General features: G+C 33.6%; 6 protein-coding genes across 10 annotated transcripts; 4 read left to right on the top strand and 2 right to left on the bottom strand.

The window, feature by feature from the left end:
* The first annotated feature begins 148 nt into the window (after positions 1-148).
* Positions 149-1,821, top strand: LOC124439152 (60S ribosomal protein L5-like). Its single transcript, XM_046989380.1, has 8 exons — positions 149-229; positions 392-461; positions 561-676; positions 762-896; positions 958-1,160; positions 1,252-1,429; positions 1,496-1,587; positions 1,676-1,821. The coding sequence occupies exons 1-8, from the start codon at positions 227-229 to the stop codon at positions 1,764-1,766; spliced, it is 888 nt and encodes a 295-aa protein (XP_046845336.1). The 5' UTR covers positions 149-226; the 3' UTR covers positions 1,767-1,821.
* Positions 1,822-2,041: 220 nt separating this feature from the next.
* On the top strand, positions 2,042-7,345 carry LOC124439148. Of its 5 annotated transcripts, none has more exons than XM_046989376.1 (16): positions 2,042-2,125; positions 2,647-3,130; positions 3,268-3,306; positions 3,380-3,430; positions 3,511-3,560; positions 3,742-4,260; positions 4,499-4,999; positions 5,128-5,269; positions 5,335-5,436; positions 5,556-5,603; positions 5,737-5,802; positions 5,913-5,954; positions 6,017-6,082; positions 6,144-6,209; positions 6,309-6,398; positions 6,894-7,345. In XM_046989376.1, the coding sequence occupies exons 6-16, from the start codon at positions 4,216-4,218 to the stop codon at positions 7,193-7,195; spliced, it is 1,470 nt and encodes a 489-aa protein (XP_046845332.1). In that variant the 5' UTR covers positions 2,042-2,125; positions 2,647-3,130; positions 3,268-3,306; positions 3,380-3,430; positions 3,511-3,560; positions 3,742-4,215; the 3' UTR covers positions 7,196-7,345. The 5 variants fall into 5 exon arrangements, with proteins under 5 accessions (XP_046845332.1, XP_046845331.1, XP_046845328.1 ...); XM_046989375.1 differs by having other exon boundaries at positions 5,556-5,654; XM_046989372.1 differs by having other exon boundaries at positions 5,556-5,657.
* Positions 7,188-10,188, bottom strand: LOC124439144 (cap-specific mRNA (nucleoside-2'-O-)-methyltransferase 2-like). The gene is made up of 4 exons (XM_046989367.1): positions 9,466-10,188; positions 9,177-9,393; positions 8,527-9,081; positions 7,188-8,445 (listed from the first exon to the last, which is right to left on the bottom strand). Exons 1-4 carry the CDS (start codon positions 10,108-10,110, stop codon positions 7,322-7,324), a joined length of 2,541 nt encoding a protein of 846 aa, XP_046845323.1. The 5' UTR covers positions 10,111-10,188; the 3' UTR covers positions 7,188-7,321.
* A 31-nt stretch (positions 10,189-10,219) lies between these two features.
* LOC124439149 (lysine-specific demethylase 8-like) lies at positions 10,220-11,790 on the top strand. Its single transcript, XM_046989377.1, has 2 exons — positions 10,220-11,329; positions 11,393-11,790. The coding sequence occupies exons 1-2, from the start codon at positions 10,220-10,222 to the stop codon at positions 11,552-11,554; spliced, it is 1,272 nt and encodes a 423-aa protein (XP_046845333.1). The 3' UTR covers positions 11,555-11,790.
* Positions 11,634-14,035, bottom strand: LOC124439147 (MFS-type efflux pump MSMEG_3705-like). Its single transcript, XM_046989371.1, has 6 exons — positions 13,712-14,035; positions 13,078-13,353; positions 12,945-12,999; positions 12,660-12,887; positions 12,286-12,576; positions 11,634-12,219 (listed from the first exon to the last, which is right to left on the bottom strand). Exons 1-6 carry the CDS (start codon positions 13,963-13,965, stop codon positions 11,788-11,790), a joined length of 1,536 nt encoding a protein of 511 aa, XP_046845327.1. The 5' UTR covers positions 13,966-14,035; the 3' UTR covers positions 11,634-11,787.
* A 373-nt stretch (positions 14,036-14,408) lies between these two features.
* On the top strand, positions 14,409-18,523 carry LOC124439146 (rab-like protein 6). The gene is made up of 19 exons (XM_046989370.1): positions 14,409-14,898; positions 15,033-15,139; positions 15,217-15,244; positions 15,309-15,356; positions 15,451-15,509; positions 15,593-15,684; positions 15,775-15,838; positions 15,920-16,102; positions 16,173-16,220; positions 16,299-16,354; positions 16,556-16,617; positions 16,700-16,919; positions 17,065-17,335; positions 17,421-17,507; positions 17,574-17,593; positions 17,666-17,763; positions 17,835-17,882; positions 17,976-18,025; positions 18,099-18,523. Exons 1-19 carry the CDS (start codon positions 14,769-14,771, stop codon positions 18,252-18,254), a joined length of 1,827 nt encoding a protein of 608 aa, XP_046845326.1. The 5' UTR covers positions 14,409-14,768; the 3' UTR covers positions 18,255-18,523.
* Positions 18,524-18,570: the final 47 nt, after the last annotated feature.

The raw sequence follows: 18,570 nt of genomic DNA, 5'->3' as shown, positions 1-18,570 counted from the left end.
AAACGGGATGTTATACTTTAATGAGTATTTCAGATAACATTTTAAAGCAATATAATTTGCAAAGCAAAATGCCCCGAATTATCAAAGACATCAAGACACTTAATTCAGAAAGTGGAAACACGGGATTTCGAATTTATCAAGTCTTTCCCAGGACGTTCCTTTTGTCTTGTGTTCTCATGGTTGTTCCACAAGTACAGCTATCTGAGCAGATTTACGGACGAAAATCATGGTAGGATTGTAAGAAATTACAAAAATATGTACCACATCTCATGGAAAAACATCTGCAGATTTATTAGTTTTTGAGAACTTTTACTTAAATGTTTTGATCTCTCAGTTTCGTAATGGATTGAATTGTTATTTGTGGTAATTGGGATGTATTGAAATTACATAGGGTTTCGTTAAAGTTATCAAAAACAAGGCGTATTACAAAAGATTCCAGGTGAAGTACCGTCGTCGACGAGGTTGGTACTGTTTCACATTATTGTGTTGAAATTACAGCTGTTGAAGCTCTTTTGCTGAGTTTTGTAATAACCATTATTTATAAACTTGTCTTACAACAGAGGGTAAAACTGACTATAGAGCTCGTCAACGTCTGATCACCCAGGATAAAAACAAGTACAATACACCAAAATATCGGTTGATAGTTCGCTTTACCAACAAAGATATTGTCTGTCAGGTAAAATGGTTAAGTACCAAATATTTTCCTTTAATAGTATAGTTGCTCACTGTTATAAAATATGATGTTATATTTGAAAATTTAGATAGCATATGCTAAGATTGAAGGAGATGTTATAATATGTGCAGCGTATGCTCATGAGTTGCCTCGTTATGGTGTAAAACTTGGTCTCACTAATTATGCTGCTGCTTATTGTACTGGCCTACTGATTGCTAGACGGGTGAGGAAAGTATGTAAATTTTATATACTTTGAAAATATTAGATTGTGGAAACTGTTTTAGTTGTTGAAAAAATTGAATCTGGATGAAATATACACTGGTAATGATGATATCAATGGTGAAGATTATAATGTGGAAGATGCTGATGGATCTCCAGGAGCGTTTAGGTGCTTTTTAGATGTAGGTTTAGCAAGAACAAGTACAGGTGCTCGAGTGTTTGGAGCTTTGAAAGGAGCTTTAGATGGAGGTCTTGATATTCCACACACGTAAGTGATGTTTATATGGTTGTCATGTCATTGATGAAAATATTGCTAGTTTATATTTAAAATATTTTAAGGATATTTATAATTTATTCAGTGTGAAGCGCTTCCCTGGCTATGACAGTGAAAGTCAAGAATACAGTGCCGATGTTCATCGTAGACATATTTTTGGTCAACATGTTGCTGACTACATGAAAATGTTGCAAGATGATGATGAGGATGCATTTAAACGTCAGTTTTCTCGATTCGTTAAGGAAGGAATTGATGCAGACAATGTAAGTTATTAATGTATGATTTGTGCATGTTTGAGATATTTTTATATTTAGCCATTGTTTATTTAGCTTGAGGAGATTTACAAGAAAGCCCATGAAGCTATAAGAGCAGATCCCTCACCTAAACCTTCATCAGCTCCTCGTGAGGGCAAATCCAAAAGGTAATTAAAGTATCAGAAGTTAAAAGCAAGATGTCTTTTTATTTGCACTTTGATGAATGATTTCTAATTTTATGATTGTTTTTATCAGTTTTGGCCGCTCTCGTCTTTCATTGCAACAACGTAAAGATCGTGTTAACCAGAAGAAAAAAGCTTGGTTGAGGAAAATCCAAGAAGATTAAATCAATTTGTAATGTTTGAAAAATAAATAAATTACAAATGTTTCTTTACAGTGAACAGTTTGTGTAAAAACCAATAATATACTGTAAACTGGTGAGAAAATTTCCCACCCTCCTGATGTTAATAAACCGAAGTTCGATTTCCGGGGAATAGATTTATGTTATGCATATTTACTACTGGCATTTTACAATCTATATTACGCAAGAACTATGGCGACTGAGGTTATGACGTAAGCGGGGAATCCCCTTATTTTTGCGATGTCATCTACAAGCAATAAATACGTTCAAATATATATTTCAGATTATATATCAAATTGAAGTAAGTTATTTGTGTTTACAAGATAGAAAGAAGAGATATGAAGGTAGGTAACTGCAACTTTTGTCGCGTAGAAATTATTCAAACAATGGCGTCACGTTGACAACATACAAATATTGACTCATTTATGGACTTTAAAAGGGCTATTGATGGTTAAATTCCTAGACCACGTAAAAATTCTCATGTTTCCACCCCGATAGCATGACATCCATTAAGACTTCACTCAAAAGAATATTAGAAATACTACTGAGTCTTAAAGATGGATTTCCATCATGCAATCGCTCTTTAAATACCTACTACTAAAAGTAATATATAAATCGCGTTACGTTTTTGACACGATGTTCATCCCAGTTTTACACGTCTGGTCTAGTGTATAGGGGGCTTCAATATTATTATCACTGGTGTGTAATTTGTTGCAGTGTAGCGCTACTTTGGTCTCGTTAAAAGTTGAAACATAATTGAACATCGCTTTTCTTCGTTGGTTATCTCAATTTCTACTAAACCACGTATGCATATTACAGTTCATACAAGATGAATTCTTTAACAACTATCATTTTCATCTTTCAGGCTTGTTTGCCTTTTGTGTTCATTAACACTGTTTTGGCAAAACAGATTTGTAATTTGACATTACAACATTCTGTAATTGATAAATCATCTGACCCAGGCAAAGTGTTGACTTGTGTTCCATGTGCTGTCTGTGGTGCTGGGTCAGAGCCAAAGATTAAATGTGGAATTACGATAGATGTCAATCAAACTATTGGTGATTGTGAAGCTTGCCGAGGAAATACTTTTTCACCATCAAAAGATGTCAACGAATGTCAGTCGTGTGACAGGAATGCATCATATATTGTAAATGGAGATAAAACTGCATGTCTCCTGGTCAATACTAACCTAAATAGTACCATTGCTCCACCCGTGAAGTCTAAACGACAAAATGAAAAAACCTTGATTTATGTTGGAATTGTTATTGGTGTTCTTTGTCTCATTGGCATTGCTGTGCTTATTCTTTATGTCACAATCCGTTATTTTAGAAGACAAGAACAACAACAAGGTGTTACAGTTAAGCTTTTTCAATTTGATCCTACTTTAATACTTTCAAATTTTTATAATTTGTTATTCACAAAATTTATTTGTAGCTTAATGTTGCAACATTATTCTAAACCTTGTTGCTGTTGATTTGAATTCTAGTCATTTTTTCCAATTCATCAAACAATATACATTGTCAAGGTAAAACCTGACCTTGCTGTGTTCTTTTTTTAAACTCATGTGGACTTTTTTAATTTGTCATTTGTTATTTTAGAGGAAGCCAAAGATGCAGGAACGGAAATCGACAGACAAGAATCATGTTATGGTAAATGTAGTGTTCACATATCAGACACATTAGCTTGCTTTTAGACTTTTGACGATTTTTTAAACTCTTTTTTATTTCAGATTACACCAAAGTGTAAGGTGTAAAAACATAAAAAAATCATGATCAAAAGGTAGAGTGATTTATTAATTTAGTTTGAAAATTTCCTTCCACTTTCAACCATCTGTTTGTATTTATATATTTTATGGAAATAGGTTCTAAAGTTGTCCATTATTAAGTTTATTGGAGAAGGTTATTATTCTGCTTACATTTGCTGGACTTATGGAATAATGTATTTATTTTTTTAAAAACAGATACACTACGTTCATTTTTGACGAGCAAATTGAAGATGAAGATAATTTGACGAAGGATCTTGATTTGTTCAAGACGAACTTTTCATTTTTATTTATTAGTTATTGCACTACAACCTTTCAGGTGCCAAATAGTAAATAATCATCCTCACCTTTTTAGAAAATATTATCACTTTAGAAAAATATCATCAAAGTGTGTAGAATGAGAATTTACATTGTAAAATGATCATGACTGTATGTATTTCGAATATTGTCCATTAGATATGTTTTTATTTTAACCATATATTTGTCAGAAACACTAGAATTTCTATTTTCTATGGTCTTTTTTTATAATTATTCATTGTTCAATTTATACTTTACCTGAGGAATTCCCAAAGAAACAGAAAAATGCAAGTCATGGTGTCGTCATATTTCAGTTGATTATTATAAATCACTGTAATGGAACAATAAGCTTTATTCTCCTTCTTTTGCATAAAAATGTACATATATTGGTATGTTTGGATCAGTGTATTCTTCCTCACGGTAGGCGAAATTTTAGGTCTTTTGTGAGTAATGAATTGTGTTTATTGTTTGCTGATAAATGTGAATTCAGCAAAACCAAATAAAACGAACAAGAAGTGTATTTGACACTTGACACGCAGGCAGCACTAAATAATACATTGTTCTTACAATAGTTTTAAATTAATGATGATTATTATGGTTTTGATGAACGAAAGCTTTCTGTACTTGTTAAGTTTGACTGTTTACTTGTTTTCTACAGGTAAATTTTGTGTCAATTTTCTCAGCTCCTGTGAATCTCAGTGAGTGCAAGAAAAATGAGTTTGGAATTGTCAGCAAAAATGGGAAATTAACATGTAGAAACTGCTCATACTTGCCTAAATGTCCAAAAGGTCAAGGTTTGAGTATTGATTGTGGTGACCTAGTGCCTTCCTCGACACGCATTCAGTGTTTAAAATGTATTCCTGGAGAAACGTATTCTGAAAATTATGACAGAAAATCTTGTCGTCCATGCAAAAGTGTTGATTGTCATTTAAACGAGAAAATTAATGGCAAATGTGAGATGAATAGAGACACATCAAGTTGTGGTGGAGTCTGTAAAACAGGATATTATCCTGAAAAAATAAATTCCTTGGACAATTGTAAACCATGTTCATTATGTCCAGATAGTCACACAACACGGATAAAAAAATGTGAAAATGATGGTGAACCTTGGGACAGACAATGTCATGTAAGGGTTAATGGCACCATTCATCGCTTTCAGGTTAATAGCATTTATTTGTACTGTTGATTGAGGCATCTTAGAAAAATGGTTATTCAAAGCTAACCGTCAATATGTTTTGATGTACAGTTTTTGTTAATATATGCAACATGTGGCTTACATATTAATAGAATCATCCAGAAATGAGGAAGAAGGGTTGTTTCATGTTCTATTGTAATCTTGGCTGGTTTGTTTCAACACTAGCGCTTATTGTGGTTGGCTTTGTTTGCATTCTCATAATCATTCATAAGAGATGCCGGATGCCTCGTAAAAGTAAGTCATATCTCTTGGCATTTTATTAATTTATGGCTGTATCACTTAGCTCATGTCTAATTTAGATAATTTTCCTGTGGTAGTCACTGGTTTTGGAGAGCCAGATGTAGAAGGTAGACCCTCACCTGCTATTGGTCTGAATTCTATGTCAGATTCCCCTGACAGTAGTAAGTTACGACAATTTTGTATCTGTTGATTTGAAATTGTTTATACATGACAATTGAATATGTGGTATACAATAATTTAGCTTTGCTGATAATGGTTTTGCTTTTTTTGCTGTTGTTAGTATCAAACAATAATGCTAAAGATATTCAAGTACAAGTGTATCCTCAAAGTAAGATGACACCAACTCAAAATTCAGATCAAAAAGATATGTCATCTACAGGTTTTATGTGTTAATATAAAGTGTTGAGAATTACTAACTCTCAAAATATAAACTCGAATCAACTTTTTGATTGTGTATATAGGTAGGAAAAGTAGTGCTTCAAGAAAAGTAAGTAACACCTCTGTGTTGCCTGGAGTTCCAGAACGAGGTAAACAACAAACTTTCTTTGTGTAGTCAATGGGTACCACAGCTACCTACAAATATTGGTGCTGTTTGTTTCATAATATTTTGCCCTTATTTCTTTTTTTCTGATGTTAGAACCTGTCAATTTGACTTCTGGTGACACCTCTTCATCCATGGGTAATGCAAACTGAGGAAATTGATTCTGTTGTTTTCTTTATTTAATCTTGTTTGTTTTTCAGGTCAGACAAGAAATACAAAATTGACAAGACAACATTCCTATCCAACAACACATGATGAAGGAAAAGGTATAAACATGTAGGTGAAGTTTTGCCATTTTATATTACCTCAAGTTTACTGTCTTTTTAGAGCCAAAATCTACGCGAAGATTTAGTTTTGACTTTGCTCAAAGAAGAACTCGAAAAGAAAGTAAAGGTATATTTGCTCAAGGAAAATATTGTGTTCTTGCTGCAAGGTTTTATAGTTCTTTTATCATGTTGTAGTGTTGTAATGTAATGTGATTTCATTTTTCAGCCTCCGAAGACAGTGTACCTTTGATAAATGAATTTGATGAGAAGCATCGTGAGGAACACCATGATCAGTCATATTTAAATCTAAATACATGTTAGTATTAACATTGTTGGCCGCATATAAACAAAAAAGATACTTGGCAAGTCTGAAATCAACACTTTCATAGTTTGCTTGCAAAACTTGCAAGGGTGCAATGTCATGTAGTTAAGAGAAATGACTGTAAATTGTAAGGTTAAAAGTTCAAATCCCTGTGAGTACCAAGCGCAATCATAGAAAGAATCATGAGTTACTCCTGGGTGGAAGGGGGGTGTATGCATGAAGACTGACGTTAGAAAAAGTTGGAGCAACTTAGTATAAAGGTTGCAGGATTGCTTGGAGTACAAATTTTTTTTTGTGATTTTCCCATTCTTCATTTTTTCTAAGCATTCCTCCTCCTTAAAGAATGCTCCTGTTTGCCATTCAAACATTAAAACTGCTTTTTTAATTGATAAGAAAAAAGCTTTTATAGATTGTTAAAAGTTGCCTAAAGTGCATTTTTTCTAATGTGTTGTTCATGTAACTTTCCTCTTTCTTTGTGTATGATTTTAGTATCTCGCAGATTATCAATCAACCAATTAAACTGTGAGGCTTATCGCAAGCTATGTAATAAACTAAACGATGATATGGGAAACAAAGACTGGAGAACATTAGCAGGTAATATAGGATATTCAGCTGGTGAGGTTAGAGACTTCTCAAGAGAAAAGAGTCCTGCTGATGCATTGCTGCAAAGCTGGAAGACGACAAGCCATGAACATGATATTCCCGCTTTGATAGAATTATTGAAGAAAATGGAAAGAAATGATCTTGTGAAATTACTTGAGTCACAACCAGATAAACCATCAGTAACTTGAAATATCAGTAAACATTCATAATTCACTTAAATAATATATACATGAACAATTTATAGCATTAGGTGTTAAATTATACAACCATTTTTAATAAGTTTAGCATTGACTGTCTATCATCTAGCAATACAATCATTCATTGCTTAGGTCTATAAAGTATTGTTCTAGTTTAATGATCCACTCTAGTTTCATTTTCAAACTAGCTGTCGCATGTGTTTGAAAGTATTTAAAAAATTTCTCACCAAACAGATTCTTAATGGGCACAACACTGTAAATGTCTTCTCCTGATGGTTTAACCTTTAGTTTCCACAAAATCTCATTAAAATATCCAAGAACGATAGCAGATTGCGGTGACATGATAAAGTCTCTACAAACAAGGAACTGTTTAGACTTGGTGCTTAATGCTGGTGACACAAGTGTTAAATGAAGAAAGAGATGTTGGAGGAGGTAAATGACTCCAACAGTAAATTGTGTAAGAGTATCTGAAATTTCTAGAACAAACCAATCATGTTGTTGAAGAAGTTGTAGTGAAATACAACATTGATTGATAAGCATCATCTTTGTTGACAATTCATCATCATGATCACTTGAAGAATGGTTGAATACAGAACCAAAGATAACTCCATATTTTGATGAAGATGTTTTGCTTTTTCTTTCAATAAGTTCAGCTGAGAAATCCTCCTTACTACCGCTGGTACCTAACACTTTGTAACTTTCACTTGTCTCCATGGTTCTTGTAGTTTCAATCAAACTTTTAATCTTCTTCATTTCTTCATCTCCATGATTAAAACATGTCTTTGTTGACACTCTCTTTCGTTCTAACATCAATCGAACATCAACTGCACAATTTTCATGTAACAAAGCTAGACATGGCTGTGATAGTAAACAATGGTCATTAATCAACAGTGTAGAGAGAAAACGACCATTTCCTGTAATGTCCAATAAATAAAACAATCCATCATTCATCACACCAGTTAAATGTAGAACATGAAGAACATTGAAAGGATTATTTAACTGGTCTTTCTGGCACTTTTCTTCTGTGTATATGCAAAGTTTTTCAACAAAATCTTGTCCTTCTTTAGTGTTCAATATTTTAGCATTACATTTGGCTTCCTTGAACTCATCTATCAATGACGCTGGACAAAATCTTGAGCTACAAACTTCTTCAATTGTTTTACCATATATAACATTCCAGTTTTGTATATCATCAGTGGCAATCTCCTCACGTGATGGTTCCAACCAGGAAACAGAAGAGACTAAGGAGAGAAAAGTAAATAAAACAATTAAGACAACCACAGGCCAATTGGATGGGGAAACATAGGGATAAAATAGGATACCTGAGTTAATTATTTCATTCACCAAAGATTCTACATTATATGAGTGATATGATGTTGCAATAACTCTTTGATACCATTTCATTTGTGATGCTGCAACTCTTTCACTGTATGATCCTGTATGATGACTAACTGAGTTATGATAACTGTCATTTGAGCCTTCAGGCCAATAGCTCAGCTGCATTCCATTCAGGTACGTATGAGACACTATAAAGAACTCTTGTGAAATCTTTACAACATGAAATCTTGCAACATAATCCTTCGCAAGATAATTTCGTAGTTTTGTTAAGAATTTCCATTTTCCTTTTGTGAAATTGTCGAACAGTTCTAAGTTCTTATTTATTGCAGTTTTTTGAAAGTCCGAGAACATATGGGCACATTCAACAATCTTGTCCACAAAGCACTTTGGTATAGATTCGTAAGGAAGTAATGTATTTTCAGGTCTTGTAGAAAGATATTGTGACTGCAGTATTCTCATTAGGTCACAAGGAATGAACTCTTGACCATAAAATAATGTACAAACACAATAGACTTCAGAGTTTCCTGGTTTACTTGTTCCTAATAAATAAAAAAAATCACTTAACCACAAAGTATTGTAGTAATGGAGTGATGCAGAGAATTGTTTGATAATGTGAAGATGATTTATACAATACCTGGTTTAATTATTTCAATATCTTGAAAGAAACACGACAAAAGAGAGAGAATAGAAATAGTTTGATGCTCAAACATAGTGAACATTTTCACCACAAAACTTCCTCCCTTGGCCAGATTCATGAGTCCTGCAACTACCTCACAATACAACAATTGAACAACGATAAGTTCTTGTTTATCTGGTTCGTCTGCACAATTTATGCTACCATCTGCCGTTACCTACACAAAAAGTATAGGATCTACTAAGTTCTATACACTTAAGCTTGATCATATCATTTTAAACATACTAACAAGATGTGCTTTTCCAGGGCCTGACAATGCTTGAATCAGGCATTCCAGATTACTCAACTCCATGAGATCACCATCTTGTCTTTTTCCAAAACTCCAATGATCTAAGGTTTCAATGATAAATTTTTCACCTGAAATCATTTGCTTTGTATTATTGCCTTCATAGAAAGGATTGAGAGTTGTTGCAAGCCATTTCCAAGACATGTCAGGGTATTTGGACTGTATATAATGATTCAAACTGGTAATAAACGCTCCCGGAGCTTCACAGAGGTGAAGACTAATTAACTTCTTGTTTTCTAGACAAATCTGTGGAATTATGTTACACGATGAAACGATTTCATGGAATTTCGCCCATGCTTGAGTGCAGAGCTCAGGTTTTATTGAATCACGTAAATATTTTACTACCAAACCACATGGATTTGTTCTTCTTGTGTGGCTTCTCCATTTCACAATATCTTTATCGTTTAGCAAGTTTTTTGTGTTATTTAAGTCCTCTTTGATGCTATTTAATGGTTCAATGATGATTGATGTTGTTGAAAATATACTGCTTATATCTGGAAGAAAATATCTTTCATTTTTTGATTTTAGCTTGAATCTTTTATTGAAAATTTCCTCAGCTTTTTTGTGAAGAACGTTTACGCCAGCCATCTTGACATTTTAATTCTAGTCTCCCCTCCTGTCATTGCTCTTGACACATTTAATTATATATTAAATTATTGGGTTGTAAGGGGGGAGAGTATATTGACAGTGCATAATAATGGAGTTTCAGGAGAACTTCTCAAAAGCCTTACAACTTGAATTTCCCACTGTACATTTTGAAACAACGGAATTTATTGAAGATATTTCATGTTTTAAGTCAAAATGTGGAGATATGTTGATTTATCTTCTCGATGAGTCGTGTCAAAGAATTCAACAACATGGCTACAGCTTAGATGAAATGTCTTCAGTTCAGGCGGTTATTGATTTGACTTGGGAGAAAATCAATACAGGATATTGGAAGGATGTTGACATCTCATGGAGAAAATTATATAGTTATGCAAGTATAGTGAAGGTGATGGTCCTTGTTCAAAATAATCAATTGTTGGAAGCTACTAAATCATGTGACCTAGGCTTACTTCTAGGAAGTCCTGTCCTTGATAATATTTTAACAAAAATTGTTTCTGAAATTCAACAACGTCAAAACTGTTCTGAAATCACTAAAGATAAAATTGTTTTGCAGACAGCAAACGAGCAATCTTCACTAAAAAATACAAATAATGACATTCAAAATATCTTTGATATTCCTTTGATAAAACGAGCAAAGGTCACTGACTGTTGTATAGAGCGTATAACATGCCCTTCACTCAATCTCTTTCAAAAGAAATTCATGAATGAAGAGAGAACAGTTATAATCCAAGATGCTATAAACCACTGGCCTGCTTTTACCGCACATAGATGGAACCTTACTTATCTTCAAAATATTGCTGGACATCGAACTGTACCTGTTGAAATTGGTTCTCGTTACACAGATGAATCATGGACACAAAAACTAATGAGCATTAATGAGTTCATCAGTGGTTTTATGTTGAAAGATAATGGTGAACAAAATGTTGCATATTTAGCTCAACATCAGCTGTTTGATCAAATTCCAGAACTTGCTAAGGACATTACAACACCAGATTATTGTTGCCTTGGTGACAGTAATGGTCAAGATGTAATAATAAATGCATGGTTTGGACCCAAAGGAACAGTATCACCTTTACATCATGATCCATACAATAATTTGTTAGCACAAGTTGTTGGAGAGAAATATATACGTCTTTATTCAAGTACTGAGAGCGATAAACTTTATCCTCATGAATCCTTTCTACTTTCAAACACAAGCCAAGTAAATTAAGAATTTTAAAATGTCTTTTTGTTTCATATTTTAATTCTGGTCTTGCTTTCCTAGGTTGACATTGAGGATCCTGATGTCTCAACATTTCCTCTGTTTGAGACAGCTGACTACAAAGAATGCATACTCAAGGAAGGTGAAATGCTTTATATACCCAAGAAACATTGGCATTTTGTCAAATCACTATCTGTAAGTTTTTCTGTAAGTTTTTGGTGGTAATTCTTCTTGATGTTTTTTTATAAATTTCTCTCTCTCTCTTATCATTAAAACCATTTATAAATAAAATACAACACATATATTTTATCATTTTCTTTTCTTTATTATCAATGTTGGCAGTGAAAACATTTTGTCATAGTCCATTTGACGTATAAAAGTTATTTCATGCTTTGCTCTTGATTACTATCACATGTAAGCTTCCCAATATGTACCAAAAAGGAAATAATAAAAAAGAGTCACACTTTCTGTGTTGATGATTCATAATCGTCACTGCTATCCTTCAATAATGGTGAAGCATCTTTCTCCATATTACTCTCTATTACCTTGGCTCTAGCTGCATCCCACTTTAACACAAACAGTGTAAACAAAAATAATACAGAACTAAGAAGATATAGACCTGGGTAAAGTATGTAGAGAGCCACACGAAGACTTCCAGTTGTTTCCTTCAATGGTGGAACAGCTAGAGGCATATTACCACCAATAATGCTAATTATAAAGAGGTAAAATGCAACAACTGATGTACGTAGTGCCTTGGGAACAAGTTCAACAACAACCGTCAATGCAACACCAATCCACATTTCACCAATAATGTTGGCAGCAATAAGACTTATAAAGCAATATGGAGGGTGAAAAAAGAGAGCTCCAGCAGCGAATGGTGCACCAATAAGCTAAAAAGTTCAATAAGTATCAGTTCACAAATGATTCTAAAAAACAAGAAACATTCATATCTTTACCTGACTAAATACCAACACCCAAACACGAGCATACAACCCTCGATTCTTTATCACTTGATCTGATATTACACCTCCAAAAAGTACTCCCATTGATCCCCCAACCAGAGGAATCCATGACATCCAATAACCAAGATTTACGTTCGGATAATATTTGTCAAAGTATGGTTGAGTATTGTAAGCCCAAACATATCCCCCCGCATTCCTAATTGATCCTGCTAGACAAAGGACCAGAATTGATGGACTGAAGAATATCTTGAGGATGAAAGAAAAGCCACCTAGTTTCCATGGAGTCTGAAACAGGATTAAAACCTCGCTCAAATTTCATCTGAATGCACATAGTTTGCAAAAGAACAACTTTAAATTCATCAGCTTACCAAAATGTTTATTGATCTATCATTTTTAACCTTGCCAACAGGTTCTTTCACAGTAAAGAAAATCATAGGAGCTAAAATGAATCCTGGGATAGCAGCTATCCAGTAGACCCATCTCCATCCTTTACCGTCAATGTTTGCATCAACAATAAAATTGCCCAAGGCATACGATAAGCTATATCCAATGTAAATTCCCCAATTGTAAACTCCCATTGCTGAAGCTCGTAAAGTCTAAAAAGGAAACCTTTCATTAAATTAGAATAGAGAAAAAAATAGTAAAATACGAACCTCATCAAAGTAGTCGGCGATTAAACTGCTTGCAAATGGTGTGCAACCTGCCTCTCTAGAAATTTTAAAATAATCATGTGAACAACTAATTTATATTTCATTTTGTGTTGCGTATATGACATAATTTACATACCCCATGCCAAGTATGAACCTGGTGACTACCAGTTGCCAATATTTCGTTGAAAAACCTGTCAATAATGTCATTGTACTCCATAATAGCAGGCACAAGGATAGTATGATACACCTCTTGTTACTACCCCCTAAAAACCCCAGTGGTACCCCAGTTATAGTGTACACCACAATAAAGACTGGACCAGCAAGTATTTGGTACTCTTCCCCAGTCCCATCATAGTCCCAGCGACATACATGACTTTCATTGTATTTGCCAGAACCAAGTTTTGCCACACACCTAAAAAGAGATAGCACTCATAGCATTATAACATGAAAATTATGTTGAAATCACTGTACTTGGTGTTATGTGATGGATTGTACTTTAATTTTGCATAATTTCAATGGATGATGCAATGATCGAGATTATTGTGACTTTTCAGTATTAATATTTATTACACTGAGCCTAAGGTGCAAGTGTGTATTTCACAATCCACTGACCAGATTTTGTGCGATCATAATTTTAAATTGCAATCAGAAAAAATGGCCAAGTCAAGATACTAGGTTAATAGTAAATGTTAATTTGAATCCTATGTCACAAAAATAATAACGCTAATTGGCAATATGTTCTTCTTAAGTATTTATTGCAATTTATCTACCTGGTTTTGTTATTCTCTATTTTGTTCGTGCCAGGCTTTTTCTGGCACAGTTTAGTTTGACCAGAAAAAGAGACATTCTTCATACGAACACATCCTTTGTCTCCAAACTTGATATCCTGAGACATTGGCATCGATGTAACTGCCAAAGCATATCTATCAAGTTGGTTCAATAAATATGCGACCAGTAAACATACAAGAACGTAAAGAGAGTATGCATTAGCTCTGCGCAATAAAGTTAACACTCCACGAGCCATCTTTTCAAAGATAAATGCAGCAAGCTTGAGGTGAACGTTAGTTGTGGTTAGAGGAAGTCACGAGATTCTTATGTCGACAATTATGTATAAGTGCTATGTTATGCAAAAACCTATTTACGTAATAAGCTACGGAGAAGAGACTCCAGCTGTGATATTTTGATTTGTTTATTACATTGTCTTACGTTGGTGGATTTTCATTCCTTCAAGGCAAAAGAAATCATTTGGTGAATTTTGCTTAATTGTTTGGTTACGTTGGTATATTAGTATTTTGTAGGAAAATTGGCTCCCCTCCTGCACACACCCACCCATCTAGGGTAAGTGCACAACCTCGACACCCCATTCCTTAACCATCCCAGGTCACTGTTAAAGTCTTCCAGACGTTCTGTATAGTTCGTCATAACCGTGTGACGTACGCAACAATGGAAAAATAGCTGTGACCAGTGGTTATGACAAACAGGACAGTTGGGTTGTGTGCTGTTTCTCTTGCTACACGAAATTCATTTTGAAAGAAACGAGTAGGTGACTAGTCTACCTCTACCATCTTTATAAGTTGTGTCACCTTAACGCAACCATTGGTCACCACCATTGTTACCACCACACCACCTTATATGACATATGCTTATGACCATATTAAAATTGAGAGGAGACTGGATCTAGTAAAATGGTGGAAATCAACTGAATTCATAAAGCAACAAATTTTATCATGAAAATCATTCATCATATTCTTCAAAAATGACGAGAGAATATTCCAAACAAATAATTCAACTACCTTAGACACTTTTTTGAAACGAAGATAAATCATCATGATATCTGCATTAAAAAAGTTCTCTCGCAAAAATGATGGCCCCAAGTCTCGACCTTCAATGCCAAGTGGAATCTCATCTATGGGACAGTCATTACAACGAAAGTTTGGACGTGGTATCCATTATAATAGTATGTACATTACACTGCATGCGCACTTTCTCTTATAATAACTTCATTGTATATACATGATACAATGGCGTAATTTGAATTTGTTATTTTTTGTGAAGGGAATTTCATTTTTGAATCAATACTTTTATTCCTAGTGAAAATAGTTGTTAAAGGAGATCGAAACACAGGAAAAAGTACTTTATTGGCAAGATTTCAAGGAAAACCATTCAGAGAAGAATATTTACCCACTAATCAAATACAGGTGTTTTCACACAATTTAACAACATCCTTAATATGACACCTTATTTCACATCTTTGTTGTTAATTATTCTTTCATAGGTTTGCAGCATTAACTGGAGTTATAAAGGTATCAATTTCAATAAAATCCTCTCAATGTTTGAGTTTCATATCAAAATAATTTACTATTACAGTTGCAGATGATGTTGTGAAGGTTGAAGTATGGGATGTAGTTGATAAAGGTACTCAAGTTCTTTATAATTTGGATGAACACGATGAAAGTTTAAAAAGAGCACTAGTTTATTGTCATGTTGTGTGGGAAATTGTAATTTATAGGAAAAAGGAAGAAATCAACTGGTGATGGATTGAAATTTCATAATGATGCTTCAAATGAAGTATGTATGATGATCCATTGTTCCCTAAATGTACTCTGATATCCATATTTGTATGTCAATTGTATTGCTATATATTTTTATAGAGTGAAATTTCAGATGTTCTAGATGCTCAGTTTCTTGATGTTTACAAAGGAGCTCATGGCTGCATAATTTTATTGGACATAACCAAACAATGGTTAGTGATTACTTAAATTGTCATAATTTTTGTATTTTTCTTAAGACATGACCAAACAATGCTTTGTAATGTTTACAATTCATTGTACAGGACATTTCAATATGTTGAGAGAGAGTTACCTAAAGTTCCTGGTAATATTCCTGTCTTAATCTTAGTAAGTGAAAGATACATATATACGTAATTCTACTATCGTACGTACCTTCATTTGTCTAAAATATCACATTTTGTATTTTAGGCCAATTTTTTGGACATGCAAGAGCACAGAGTTGTGCAACGTGAAGTTATTGAATCATATGCGAAATATTTTGATCGAGGAAAAGATTCAGCCATGATACATTGTGGAGAGTGTTCAATGAAAAATGGTTTTGGTCTCAAGTATATTCATAAATTCTTCAACATTCCATTTCTAAATCTTCAGGTTTGTATGTAAACTTACGAAATTGAAGAATTATGATGACGATTCTTACACAGTTATTTTGGTGATTTAGCGAGAAACATTGACCCAACAATTGGAAACTAATAAAGAAGATATGGAGGTACATTAGAAAATTTAAAAATATATTTTAGAAAAATGACTTCAAGGCAGCATAATAATCCAAATTTATTGCTTTAAGGCAACTCTTGAAGAATTATCATTTCAACGTGAAAGCGAAGAACAAAATTATGACAAGTAATTATACTAAAATGACGTCATTGTTACGACTGACGTCATTTTTACTACTGACGTCATTTTTACTTCTGACGTTTGTTACTACGACTTCATCGTCACTACTGACGGCAATGTGAATTATGACGTCATCATGAGCTGTGATGTCAAAGTTAATGACGTAACTGTGTTTAACAATTACAACTAATCAAAATTATGCTTTAGATTTTTGAATTACATGGCCAACAAAAGTGCAGAGAAGCAGCAGCCAACATCAAATAGTTTAGGTATTTTTCTCAGTTATTTATGGAAACTAAAGATTCTCGACTGGGATAGTAATTATAGTAAAACGATGATCAATCTTTGTAGAAAATAACGTGAGCTCACGACGAACAACGACATCAGTCACCACCAAGAATACAGATAGCAACAAGATAACTGTTAGTAATACAAAAGGAAAGACTAATAGCCAGACTTTAGATGATTTTATACCTGAAGACACGATAGAATCTGGCTTTCTAGACGAAAAAGGACAATCTGTGAAAACTGACAATATGAGCGCGGACAGTTCAAGTGAAGACAACGATAGGTAATCACAACAGATATTTTTTGTTTGAATGGAAGCTTTTTAATGGTATTGAAGATTTTTGTCTACATTAAAGAACTTTTTTACTTTGCTATGCAGAGCTCATTAACTTACGATGTTGTTTTTTAATGACCAATGACTATTTTAGCGAAGATGGTGTTAATCCCATGGTCTCAGGCTTTAAAGATTTTAGTTCTGATGAAAATGATATTGACCAAGATCATAAAACACAGCAACCAACCCAGATACCATTGACCTCTAGTCTAAATGCTGACGTTCAATTAACTTCTGAAGAGTCAGACAACAGTGATGATAAAACTGTCCAAGTCAGCAAAATCAACGATAATGACATCTTCTCTCCTGAGATTGAATCTGACAAAGATGAGCCTGAGTCGAAAATTGAGCCCGCAGTAGAATCGGTAATTGCTCGTGTTTGCTTTGCTGCAATATAAACTCGTTTGATATTTATAAACGTATTTAATGCTACTTTCCTACTGTCTTTAGTCAAAGATAAAGAGTGATGTAGTATTGAATGATGACGATGTAAACTTTATGGATGCTTGGCTTGATTCTCCAAGTACAGACCCCAGGGTAAAGATTAATGATATAATCCCCTTTTTCACGCAGGTTTTTAATTGAAATATGATTTATTTTTAGGAAATAAGTGTCAAGCCAAGGTTTGATTGAACTTTTATTCTAAACAATTAATATCTTTATGTTATCTTACGCTAAATAAGTTTAATTTTTAGAAAAACTGTAAGAAGCAATGAAAATGCAATTGGTGTAAATGAGCTTGACATGTTTGAAGCCAGTCAGTTGTCGTCAAAAACTTCTCGTTCCACACAAGGCAAGTTATGATGTAAAAACTTGCTAAAATTATTACACAATTAAATCACAAGAACTTTATCGTAATTTTAGACGTCGTTAAAGATGACAAGCTAAATAGTCATTCTGATGATAATAGCGGTAAGTTGTACTTAATTTAAACTTGCTATACTCTATTTGAGCAAGAGAACTATTTTATTAGTTCAACAATGAGTTTCATTCTTTCTTGTGTAGAAGAAATAAAAAAGAAACGTTCAGAAACGCTTTCAAAAGACGTCGAAGAGGTTTGTCATCTTTTTATGACCAATTTCTTTTCTCGTAAAAGTAATACATTCATCATATTCCATGATTATTAAGAGTAAACACAAGCATCGTTCGAAACATAAACACAAGAAAAAGTCAAGAACGAAAGACACACAAGAAGATGATAAAAAACATAAATCAAAGAAAAAAGGACGGCACAAGGAAAATAAAGATCGCCAAGATAATGGGGCTGATTATGAATTATTTTAATTTTTGTACTTGAAACGGCTATGACTAATTGACAACCATGACTTATTAAGCTGTATTAGCTTTCAACTCCTAGAAATATGAATTTTTACGACGAGATCCTTGTCCGACATCATTATTTCTTAACACTCTTTCATTTCTCATTAGACGAAATATTTACTGTAATATTTCGTTATAAAAACCCTCCTTGGTAGATAGATAATTGTAAAAGTTTGTAATTATAAAAGAATGATAATTTATCATAGGTACATTGCAAAGAATTTCTAAAGTAACTCAGTAATTTATCTTTTTCACGTATAATTCAGATACGTTATTCTTG

Source organism: Xenia sp. Carnegie-2017, unplaced genomic scaffold (genome assembly GCF_021976095.1).
Source record: "Xenia sp. Carnegie-2017 unplaced genomic scaffold, XeniaSp_v1 HiC_scaffold_19, whole genome shotgun sequence".
NCBI classification, from domain to species: Eukaryota; Metazoa; Cnidaria; class Anthozoa; order Malacalcyonacea; family Xeniidae; genus Xenia; species Xenia sp. Carnegie-2017.
This window is presented reverse-complemented; position numbering and strand designations above follow the sequence as displayed.